This window comes from Pipistrellus hanaki (assembly GCF_964339955.1).
Source record: "Pipistrellus hanaki genome assembly, chromosome: X".
Classification (NCBI taxonomy): domain Eukaryota; kingdom Metazoa; phylum Chordata; class Mammalia; order Chiroptera; family Vespertilionidae; genus Pipistrellus; species Pipistrellus hanaki.
In genome coordinates, this window is record NC_140524.1 from 53081223 (window position 1) to 53093940 (window position 12718).

At 39.1% G+C, this 12718-nt stretch overlaps 1 protein-coding gene and 1 pseudogene across 3 annotated transcripts in view; one reads left to right on the plus strand and one right to left on the minus strand.

Annotated features, from left to right (window-relative positions):
• The first annotated feature begins 2709 nt into the window (after positions 1-2709).
• On the plus strand, positions 2710-5207 carry LOC311615214 (ras-related protein Rab-23-like; annotated as a pseudogene). The gene has a single exon. The product of its transcript is annotated as a ras-related protein Rab-23-like (transcript).
• Positions 5208-6267: 1060 nt separating this feature from the next.
• DYNLT3 (dynein light chain Tctex-type 3) overlaps positions 6268-12718 on the minus strand; it is a 28837-nt gene continuing 22386 nt past the window's right edge. For both annotated transcript variants that reach the window (XM_084870551.1, XM_084870552.1), the window contains 3 exons: positions 9676-9799; positions 8369-8446; positions 6268-8080 (listed from right to left, as the gene is read on the minus strand). In XM_084870551.1, the coding sequence (XP_084726677.1) occupies positions 8004-8080; positions 8369-8446; positions 9676-9799 (279 nt within the window). In that variant the 3' untranslated portion in view covers positions 6268-8003. The remainder of the gene's footprint in view (positions 8081-8368; positions 8447-9675; positions 9800-12718) is intronic.

Sequence of the window (12718 nt, forward strand, 5' to 3'; positions counted from 1 at the left end):
GCTGTGCACAGAGGTTTTTGCATATAAATGGCCTTGCCTTTTGCAATCTGAAACCTAACAAACTGCAGCTGGGTCAGAGAGCACCAGAGCCTCCAAATAAGGCCCAAAATTGGATAGCAGCTTGCATTACTTCATAGCTGGGCCTAATCTGCGTACCTGCAAACCCGCAAAAAAGAGGAGGAATCTGTAGATCTTTCTGTAGCTGCTGCTGGGTGAACTCAGGCAGTGGCTGATTTTGAACCTCCTAGAAGATCCAAGAGCCAGTGTACCCAGTAGTCAGAGTGAGACCATCCAGATTACAACTCTTCACATTCATAAGAGACACACTCAGGGGGCAGACTCAGTGAGTGCCAGAACCCCATTGAAGAAAGTTTTGCCCAATTAGGGTGATTCCAGCACAGAAGTTCTCCCATTATACACAACTGATCCTTACAGCCAATTGGCCTGGAGGTCAATTTCTCCCAGTGATACCAACAGCAATCAAGGCTTAACTAAAACAAGATTGTGAACGCAGCCCACAAAGGGGTGCACCAAGAATGTCCACCTCAGGTAATTAGGGAGGCTGAGCCACTGGGCCCTATAAGACACCTAGCACACAAAGCCACTCTATCAACACAGGGAAGCAACCAAAATGCAGAGACAAAGGAACAGGTCACAAGTGAAAGAAATGGAGGAAAGCCAACTACTGGATATAGAATTCAAAACATGGTTATAAGGTTACTCAAGTATCTTCTAGAAACTTCCAAGAAATTTAGTGAGACCTTCAAGGATATTAAAAAGTACCAACTAGAAATTAAACATACACTGACTGAAATAAAGAATAATGTACAGAGATCCAACAGCAGACTAGAGGATCCCAAGAATCAAGTCAAAGATTTAAAATAAGAAGAAGCAAAAACACCCAATCAAAAAAGCAAAAAGAAAAGAGAATCCAAAAATATGAAAATAGTGTAAGGAACCTCTGGGGCAACTTCAAGTGTAACAACATCAGAATTTTGGGGGTGCCAGAAGAAGAGAGCAAGATATTGAGAACCTATTTGAAGAAATAATGACAGAAAACTTTCCCTACCTGGTGAAACAAATAGGCTTACAAGTCCAGGAAGCACTGAGAACCCCCAACAAGAGGAATCCAAAGAGGACCACACCAGGACACATCATAATTAAAATGCCAAGGGCAAAAGACAAAGAGAGAACATTAAAAGCAGCATGAGAAAAACAGTTAGTTACCTACAAGGGAGTACCCATAAGATTGTCAGCTGATTTCTCAACAGAAACTATGCAGGCCAGAAGGGAGTGGCAAGAAATATTCAAAGTGATGAATAGCAAGAATCTACAACCAAGATTACTCTACCTAGAAAAGCTATCATTTAGAATTGAAGGTCAGATAAAGAGCTTCACAGATAAGAAAAAGCTAAAGGAATTCATCACTGCCAAAACAGTATTGCATGAAATGCTGAAGGGTATTCTTTAAGAAAAGGAAGAAGAAAAAGGTAAAGATAAAAATTATGAACAACAAAGTGACAACAAATACAAATATATCAACAAGCGAATCTAAAAATCAAGTGTATAAAAAAATCTGAGGAACAGCCAAGACCAGTTTGGCTCAATGGATAGAGTGTCGGCTTGGGGACTGAAGGGTCCCGGGTTTGCTTCTGGTCAAGGGCATGTACCTTAGTTGCGGGCATATTCCCAGTAGGGGGTGTGCAAGAGGCAGCTGATCGATGACTCTCTCATCGATGTTTCTAGCTCTCTCCCTTCTTCTCTGTACAAAATCAATAAAATATATTTTTAAAAAATCTGAGGAACAGAATAAACTGGCGAATATAATAGAATACGAAATAGAAAGGGAGTGGACTGACAATTCTCAGGGAAATGGGGAGTGTGGGGTGCGGGAAGAGACTGGACAAAAATCTTACACGTATGGATGAGAACAGTGGGGTGTCAGGGCAGAGGATGTGATGGGAACCGAATGGTGGAGAGCTATGGGGGGGAAAAAGAGAACAACTCTAATAATCTGAATAGTAAAGATTTAGCTTAACAATAACCCACAACCTTCGGACCAACTTGAATAATAAAGATTTATTAAAAAAATAAAATGTAAGTAAAAAGTGATGATGAATGTAGGTATTGAAAATGCTTTTAGTGAGTCGTAATCAGATAACATCAAACTTGGAAAGAAGAGTAAAGGTAACTTTTACTAGAGAGAATATGAGATGTTGCCATCATTTATGACAGCACATTGGTACTTTACAAACATAAAATTACTGCTTTACAAAAGTCTGACTTAGTACTTACATTTGAATACCCTAATATTATACTTAAAATAATTAATTAAAAAAAAAAAACAGGAGTGGAGTCTCCCGCGCCCGGCCATCCCCGGCGGAGTTGCCGCGGAGCCACTCGTTCTCAGCCCTCATCGCCCTTAAAGTTCGTTTAAAAAAAAATCCTAGTCCTTCTTAAGAGAGCGAGAGAGGGCGCGAGCCCGGCCCGCCGGAGGGAGGGGGGAGGAGGGAGTGGGCGCGCTGGGAGGAGGCGGCGGCGGCGGCGGCGGCGGCGGCGGCAGTGGTTGCGCCGCGACCAGGAGGAGCCGGGCGTGCCGGGCTGGCTGCGGAGCTGCGGCCGCCGGGGACGATTTGAAAAATAAAAATAAATAAATAATTAAAAAAAAATAACAACAACAAAAAAAATATAAAATTGAAAAAGAAAAAAAAATCTGATCACCTGGAATTAAAGTTGGTACAGAAACCTTTTCAACTCCAAAAATGTTGGAGGAAGATATGGAAGTGGCCTTCAAGATGGTGGTTGTCGGGAATGGAGCAGTTGGAAAATCAAGTATGATTCAGTGATATTGCAAAGGCATTTTTACAAAAGATTACAAGAAAACCATTGGAGTTGATTTTTTGGAGCGACAAATCCAAGTTAATGACGAAGATGTCAGATTAATGTTATGGGATACGGCAGGTCAAGAGGAATTCGATGCAACAACAAAGGCCTACTATCGAGGAGCCCAGGCTTGTGTGCTTGTATTTTCTACTACAGACAGGGAATCTTTTGAAGCAATTTCCAGTTGGAGAGAGAAAGTAGTAGCTGAAGTTGGAGATAATACCAACTGTACTTGTACAAAACAAGATTGATCTCTTGGATGATTCTTGTATAAAGAACGAGGAAGCTGAAGCACTGGCAAAAAAGCTAAAGCTAAGGTTCTACAGAACATCGGTGAAAGAAGACCTAAATGTGAATGAAGTTTTTAAATATTTGGCTGAAAAGTATCTTCAAAAGCTCAAACAACAAGTAGCTGAGGATCCAGAAGTAAAGCATTCAAGTAGTAACAAAATTGGTGTCTTCAACACATCTGGTGGAAGTCACTCGGGTCAGAGTTCAAGTACCCTTAATGGTGGAGATGTCATCAATCTTAGACCCAACAAACAGAGGACCAAGAAGAGCAGAAATCCTTTTAGCAGCTGTAGCATACCCTGAAATGTTGTAGGCAGGAAAAAAAATTGTGCAATTCAGTGAGAACTACATCCAGCTCACATGGTATGTTACAAGGTTTTAGCAGATTTTGCACCTAATGGTTCTGAAAGTTGACAGACTTAAATGTTGATCTTCAGTTCTTTTCAGAATGGACTGAAATCTTTGGAGGAAAAATTACTGCCCTGTGGACTCATTTTAATTTTTTTTACATTAGACGAAGCTTCTCCTGTTTTGGAAAGAATGGTGTAAGAAATGTCAAAAACAGGTTTTGCTGAATTTTAAATGCTGGAAAATATAAATGAAATGCCTAAATATATGGTACAGATTGTAATGTTATGGGTTAAGAAAAGTTAGCATTCTTTTTCTGAAATTAGTCATCAACCTTTTCTGAGAAATAGTATTGAACCCAAGTACTTACAAAAAATAATAACGAAAGGTAAACCCTAAATTTGGTGAGACTGCATTAGTGTGTACTTGGGCAATGTTACTGTGCAATATCTGTACCATTTCGGGTATGGAGGTATGCATGCAGGTACTTGGTATTGAAGTAAATTGAAGGTATGTGCAGTGTTTAATGAAACAGAATCTCATTCATTCATAGAATCATTTACACATTGTGTATATGTTAAAAGTTTTTATTTTCAAGTAAGAAATTTCAGACATATATTTTGCAAAAGAGCTGAGATTTAAAGTGTTTTGTGCCAAAAAATATCATATCTAATTTTTACAGTGCTTTACTATCCGAATTTATATTGTTTATAATATCTTTTAAAAGCAGTTTTCCTCTCTGACGGGGTAGATAAAAGAGTTTAAATGTTTTAGTGCTAGGTCATCTCTCAGGTGAGCCTTGTTGCAAACCTTTTTCACGTGTCCCTCTTAGTGTGGCGAGCTTGTGCTGGCCAAGTCCTGGAGCAGACACAGCACGTCTGCGGCTACTCCTTAGGCTGGAAGCACGCTGGTGCTTCCAAGCGCCTTTGCTGCTGACTAAAAACGCAACCTTGAACTTTTAGGATTATGCTAACAGTTTTTAAAAATGCACAAGAAGTGATCCTTTGTCGTAATCCACACTATGGATTTTATAATGCTCTGCAACTGTAAAGCATTTTTTTGTTTACAACTTTTTGTATGGTATTTTAAGATTATCGCTTAAAAATTTCTATAACCTTTGATTTGTACAGCACTTTCTCAAGACCTCTGTCAGGAACAAATATAATTTCTTTTAAGAAAGGATTTTAGCCAAAGCCGGTTTGGCTCAGTGGTAGAGCGTCGGTCTGCGGACTGAAAGGTCCCAGGTTCGATTACGGTCAAGGGCATGTACCCTGGTTGCGGGCACATCCCCGGTGGGGGGTGTGCAAGAGGCAACTGGTCGATGTTTCTCTCTCATCGACGTTTCTAGCTCTCTATCTCTCTCTCCTTTCTCTCTGTTAAAAATCAATAAAATATATATTTTTTAAAAAAAGGATTTTAATATGTAGTCATGTGGCAGAACATAAACTTGTGACTTGGGACAGTAGTTTTCCAGTTAAGATAATTGCATGAACTCTGTTAAAATTAATTATCATTTATCAATGGTTTTGTTTTTAACCGTTTGCAATATACCTTGTTTTTATAGGATTTCAAAATGTGTACAAATAACTTCTTGAAAAATGTGCGATCAAGTTCTTTTTCATTATTTGTAAATGCATAATGTTCTATATATTTCTGTTTCCCTTTTTTTTTTTTTTTTCCTTAGGTCTTCCATCTTTGCCACTCTCATCCTCCATCTAGATTAATGTTGAGAACCTAATAGAATTTTCTGAGGCATGTCGTTAAGTGGTCAAGTGTGGATGTTTGCTTTTTGGAATACTGAAATAATCTAGCATTACATATTTCTTTTTTTTAAAATATATTTTATTGATTTTTCACAGAGAGGAAGGGAGAGAGATAGAGAGTTAGAAACATCAATGAGAGAGAGTCATGGATCAGCTGCCTCTTGCACACCCCCTACTGGGGATATGCCCGCAACTAAGGTACATGCCCTTGACCAGAATCGAACCCGGGACCCTTCAGTCCCCAAGCCGACGCTCTATCCATTGAGCCAAACCGGTCTCGGCTGGCATTACATATTTCAAAGTAATATAAAATGTTTATTTTTATGTCAAAAAAACAAAAAACAAAACACACACACACAACTCAAATGCAAGCTGACAAACAGGACAAAATTCCTTGCCAAAAGTAGTCATTAAAATCTAATAGTTACATAATATATTTTACACTGACTTTTTAAAATGAAATTTGTATTAAAATCATAAAATAAAGGGCATAAAATAGAAGCCATTAATTATGTTGTAATGGTGAATCCTGAGTTTGGGTTGCTGTTTTAACAAAGTTTATTCTGTATAATGTCTATAGTAGAGGCCCAGTGCATAAAATTCGTGCATTTGGGGGGTTCCCTCAGCAAGGCTTATCGCAGTCTGGGAGCCTTTGGGGGATGTCTGACAGCTACAGAGGTGGAGAGGCTCCTGCCACCACCACTGCGCTTGCCAGCCTTGAGCCAGGATCAGGGTTTCTGGCTAAGCAGCACTCCCCCATGGGAGCACACTAACCAACAGGAGGCAGCTCATGCATTGAGGCTCTGCCCCCTGGTGGTCAGTGTGTGTCATAGTGACCAGTCATTCTGCCATTCAGTTAATTAGCCTTTTATTATATAAGATGGTCTGACATTCATTTCTCTTCCCCATTCCTCCAGTTTAAAATTTCTTAAAAGCACAATGCCATTTCTTTAACTATTTATTAATCATCCAGAAGCAAAAGTGCAGCACAGGAAAATAATCTTTATTATAATGTAACCAGAAACAGACTAGATAGGAAGTCCACACGGTAATTTTTTTTTTTTTTTTTTTTTTTTTTTACGATCAGGCTTCAATAACTAATCAAACAGTCTCAGTTGCACAGATATTTTGGTCACTATTATAATCTTCAAGGGCACAAAAGCCAACAACGTAAACTAATATAAAGGTAATGACTATGAAAATTTCCTATGGGCCAAAAATGTATATCACTGCATTAAATTCTACCCCTGTATTTTCTTAATATTCTTCTTAAACATTAAACAATTGCTACTCAGAAAAATATTAAGCATGCACATAATATTCCTACAAGAATACTATCTTAATATTGTCAGTATTTATACCAAGCTATTCTTTCCCCCACATTCAATGAAACATGGTTCTATTACCCATATCTATGTGTGTTAGTGGTAATATGGAAACTTGATTTGTTTTCAAGGTTAAATAGCAGATTGATTTCGCATTTGGTGGCCAGCTGTAGATATTATTTTTTAAATAAATTTAACTACATTTCATAAATCCTGAGATTTTCAATAACTTGCCAATGATTGTATACTTTTCATTTATACTTCTTTACAATTAATTTGAACCCCACATAAGTATTTAAAATTATTTACAGATGGTTGCAACTAAAGCAACAATGAAGTTTACTACTTGTATAGTAAGACTCCTAATAAGGTCTTTAACTAATAGCTGCATGTTTTATACATTTTTTACTTATTAAAGAGCAATTCTTAAAATTCTTAAAGTTATGATTATCTGTGAGCAATAAGTCCTTTCACTTTGCTACATAAATAACCAGATTCACTTTTCCCTCTCTTGTAAAACAAGTTTTTTTCTTCCCACAAGCATGTTAATAGTCCAACTGAACAGGTGCCAAAAGAAACTTAGTATTTGAAGAGCAGATTGATAACCATAATGACTAGTAGAGAAATATGCTCATAACAAACAGGCATTCAATAGTATTTATTACACATGGAATGTGTGAATTGTAAGGCAGCTGTTAGGCAGATACTTTTCACCATACACCATAACTCATTTTGTTTAACAAGGGAATTCAAGGTTACCAGATTTAATTTGCCCTCAAATGTAAATCCAAGATTTTGAAATTTTAAAAACTGTTTTAACAGTTCTCAAAAAACGTAAACAAGTTAATAGTAGTTGCTACTGCAATATTAGTTGAGAGAAAAAAAAGAACAATTGATTTCTACTAAATCATATGTACAACTGAGGAGAAGAAATACAAACTTAAGAAGTGTTAACTAATTATTATTTTCTCCAGATTTATCCTTGCAGTGATTTTTGTTCATATATTTTTCCCTGTTAACTTCTTTGAAAGAGAATGTTATTATCTGAATGTATTTCCCTAACTCCCTAGGTACATAATGTTAGTGAAAAACTGGTGTGAATATAAGGTTCTATTTTCAAGTAATGCCATGTTTCTGTATTTGTTTGTTGTTGTTGTTGTTGTTGTTGTTTTTTGCTGACATTAATTTTTTCCTATTGAAATGATTCTGTATATATAGAATATGTGTGAATCTGCCAATTTACTATGTATGAGATTGCTTGCTTATAATATTCAATTTTTGAAGCATATTGCACACTTATCATCTAGAGTATTAATAAGTAACTTACTCTTTTTAGAAAGGATACACTGACAAATTCTCAAGTTAATGACTTTAGCCAAACAATTTTAGTATGTCACAGGACAATAGCAATGGCAAAAACATTGACGATACAGTTCATGGTTCGGTTCTCCCATCTTACGGTACAGGTTCCTGAAAACACACACACAAAAGGATTTGAAATACCAGCAAAACAATGAAATTACCAGATAATATATTTATGCATTTTCATAGGTTTTAATATCTTATTTCCTGAAATCTGTTAAATGTTAATATTTCATATTTGTCTAAAGACATACTTGTTAATTATAGTTAGATACAAAGCAATTCTATTGATAAAGCTTTTTTCAGAATTAGAAATAAATAAGCATTTGATAATAAGTACACTGTTTTACTTTGCTAGTAGTTGGATTTTGTTTGAATCAGCTTATAGTCTCTTACCATCAGATGTGGTATCCCAAAAGCATGAACTGGCTGTATGAAAGCCATATGCACTCCTCTGGACCACTGCACAGGTCACTAAAAATAAAGTCATAGAGTAAGGACGTTTATAAACAAAGGAAAAGATATCCAAGATCTAAGTGTTTGAATTTTTGGCTTTAAAAGGTGCAAAAATAATAGAAAACCAAGCATTTAGCAAGCAAATAAATTTAAAAAATAAAAAGTCCCTCACCTTAATTATCTAATACCACGATTTTGTCCCCACCAGATCCAGTCTGTTTGTTGCCCATTTCCATAACCAGTGGTTATGTGCCCTGCCTCATGGGCATAATTCAGTCAAAGAAAATATTCTACTTTAGAAATAATTATTGTGTGGTACTTCACAGTCTTACATGTAAGGAGGCACAGGGTAACTGAAAGGAAGATAGTAGGGCCCAGTAGGTTATGGTGGAAAGAGCTAACTGATGTAAATGTAAAAGGTGATGTTACCAAGAAAAGGCTTTTGAAGAGCAAGCGATATCTCTATCTTTTAGATATCATATACTAGAGTCCCAGTGCACAAAACTCGTGCACAGGGGGGTTCCCCTCAGCCAAGCTTGCATCCTCTCCAATCTGGGACAACTCAGGGGATGTCTGACTACTGGTTTACAATCAGGCCTAAACCGGCGGTCAGACATCCCTCTCACAATCCTGGGCCACTGGCACCTAATCGCTCACCTGCCTGCCTGCCTGGCCACCCCTAACTGCCCTCCCACTGGCCTGATCGCCCCTCACTGCCTCTGCGTATCGACCTGATTGCCCTTAACTGCTCCCCTGCCCCCTTTTGGCCTGGTGGTCCTCAATTGCCCCAATCTGCTTGCCTGTTTGCCCCCAAGTGCTCCCCCCCGCCCCCTGCTGGCCTAGTCACTCCTCACTGCCCCCCCTGCCAGCCTTGTCACTCCTAACTGCCCCTCACTGCTGGCCTGGTCGCCCCATGCAGACTGCTTATTTGGTTGTTTGGTCGTCCCTCACTAACCCCCCTGCTAGCCTGGTTGCCCCACGCAGCCTGCTTGTTCAATTGTTTAGTCATCCCTCACTAACCCCACTGTTGACCTGGTTGTAGGCAGCCATCTTATGAGGGCATGATGGTCAATTTGCATATCACCTCTTTATTATATAGGATTATCTTTAGATGAATATATCAGAAGTCCTTTATACCCTATTAATATCCAACTATGGTGTCTATCATTCAGTTATATTCTCTAAATTCTGAGAAAATTACAAGAACAAAGGTGAGTAAACTTCTAAGGAAGGATAGTAACACTTACCAATATATTTATAAGCTTTTCCCAACTTGACCAAATGTGCTAAGGATTGTTCCACGATACTTGCAGTCCATTGGTTGATGTTGTTCTGATTATAATCTTCACCACCCAAAACTCCATCTATACACTAAAAGGGCAAAGGACAGTTAACAAATTACACAAATTGCAGCAAAAATATATGCAAAATACAAAATGCATTTGTAACCCAATAGAGCATCTTAGAAATTATGCATATAGTAAGTATTTAGTAAGCAGTGTCTCTAATTGTTTAAGAATTTTCAAAGCATGTCCACATGCATTATCTCACTATGAGATACAATGGTCACATACAGATAAACATGACATGGACCAGTTGTAAAGAATTTAATCTAGCAAAGAAGCTAATAATTCTATAACACAAGGAAGACTAATCAAGGATGTTAAGTTATATCATAAAAGAATTAGGCCAGTAGAGATTTTAAAAGGGTAATATCAATTGGTTAAAGAATGACTTTGAGAGAGAAAAGATGGCAACCAGCAAGAAGGTAGGGAGGGAGAGATTGTGAGAGAGTGAGGAAGCAATAGAGGAGTTTGTGGATGTGTGGTGTGTGTGGATGTGTGCACGAGAGAGAGAGAGAGAGAGAGAGAGAGAGAGAGAGAGAGAGAGAGAGAGAGAGAGAGAGAGAGAGAGAGAGAGAGAGAGAGAGAGAGAGAGAGAGAGAGAGAGAGAGAACGCGCTAGGGACAGTTTGATTCTTTAGTCATCTAAGGGGCTGCTAAACTGCGAAGTCTTAAATGGGGAAACCCCTCTGCCACTGCAGACACTTCGGGGGCAGCTAGCGCAGGTATAGAGACCACATCTTGAAAAACAGAACTGCTTGAGACTAGGGTCCTAGCCTCACCACCACCCAATCTTATCTCAGATGCAAACCAGGACCTTACAGCCTCTAGGGACAAATACCTGCTACCCACAGACACCAAGAATCCAGACATCCTGGCTGCAGACCCACAGATACTAAGAATCAGGACATCCTGGCCACAGATTTCTGTGGCTCACAGAGCCCCTCCCCACCACTCAGGCTCACTGCAGCACCATAAGAACTGCTAGACCCGCTCCATGCAAGCAGGCTTCCTGTCCACACAGGGCAGCTCAACTACCTGAATTTGAGCCTGGACACTCAGACACTGGGAGGATGTTTCCCACAGCATGCACTACCATGACCAGACCCCATGCCCACACAGGGCAGCTCCACTACCTGAATTTGAGCCTGGGTGTGTGGACATTGGAAGGCTGTTTCCATAGCATGTACACACATGACAAGAACCCACACACACAAAGTATGGCAGTGAGTCCTGACTTTGATTCTAGGCAAGTGCACACAGACGTCTATTTTTCGCAGTGTAGGAGTGGAACTCCTGCTGACACAGGTTGGCTGTGCAACCTGGTGCCCCAAGCAAACCGGGGACCATGATTCTCCATAAAAGAGGTAGCACTGAGCACAAGTGATTTGACTCTCATCCCACACACCTGGGATCCCTGATTCCCAGTGCATGCACAATAAGAGCCAGTGACTCCAATTCTGGTTGCATGCATACACAGGGACCCTGAATCTCAGCATGCGGCTGCACCAAGTAAGAGAAACTCTGATACTCAATTTTCGGCATGAGCACAGGGGGACTATGACTCCTGGCATGTGTTAGGGGACTCTGATATTTAGTACACAGCAGCAGGGTCTCTTTTTCAGCAAGGTGTGTGTGTGTGTGTGGGGGGGGGGTGGAGGGGTATCTCTGATTCTAGGTGTGCGCATGAGGCTGTACTGAGAGCCAGTGGCTCTGATCCTGGGTGAACGTGGCTCCAACCAACTCATTGTGGCCACATGCCTTGGTGATGGAGCTCTTCAGTGACACTCAGGTGGTGCGAAGCTCCCACTGCACAAAGCCCAGGCCCCCTCAACTTGGCATTTGAACCTTCTGGTGAAAGTTAGAATAGGGAGGCAACAAAACAATTCCCAGAGGAAAGAAAATGAAGAATCACCAAGAAAGGAAATAAGTGAAATGGAGGCATGTAGCATGACAGAAAAAGAATTCAGAATAATGGTTGTATGAGAAAATCAACAACCTATGCAAAAATCAGGAAAAAATCAAAAGTTATATAGCTACAATAAAAAATAAAAATACCATGGAAGGTTTCAACAGAAGACTAGAAGAAGCAGAGGACCAAATTAGTGAATTAGAAGATACGGAACAGAAACAAGCCCAATCTGAACAGCAATTGGAGAAAAAAGTTAAAAACCAGGAGGAAAGCCTAAGGGAGCTTTGGGGCAACACAATAAGAAGTAACATACGTATAATAGGGCTGCCAGAAGGACAAGAACAGCAAGGATTAGAAAATCTATTAGAATAAAAAATGACAAATTCCCTGATATGGGAAAGAAAAAAATTTCGCAAGTACAGACAGTCCCAAGAAAGATGATTACAAAAAGACCCACACCAAGACACACCATAATTACAATAGCAAATGTTAATGACAAAGAAATAATTTTAAAGGCTGTAAGAGAGAGAAAGAGGATCTACAAAGGATCCTCCATTAGATTATCAAATTATTTCTCAACAGAAACACATCAAGCTAGAAGGGACAGGAGAGAAGCATACAAAGTGATGCAAAGCAAAGGACAGAGTCCAAGAATACTCTATCCAGCAAGACTATCAATCAAAATTGAAGGGGAAATTGGGAGCTTCACAGACAAAAATAGGCTAAGGGAGTTTATCACTACCAAACCAGCAATGCAAGAAATGCTAGGGAATGCTATAAAAAGAAGAAATAGATAGGGAGGAAAGAACAAAGGCATAAAGTACAGAAATGGCTACAGACAAGTACCAATCAATAACATTAAATGTAAATAGATTAAATGCTCAAATCAAAAGAAATTGTGTGATTGAATGGATAAGAAAACATGAACCATTATATATATATATATATTGCTTACAGGAGACCAACCTCAGAACAAGTTTCTCACACAGACTGAGAGGGAAGAAAAGAAAAAAAAGTCTATCAGGCAAATAAATAA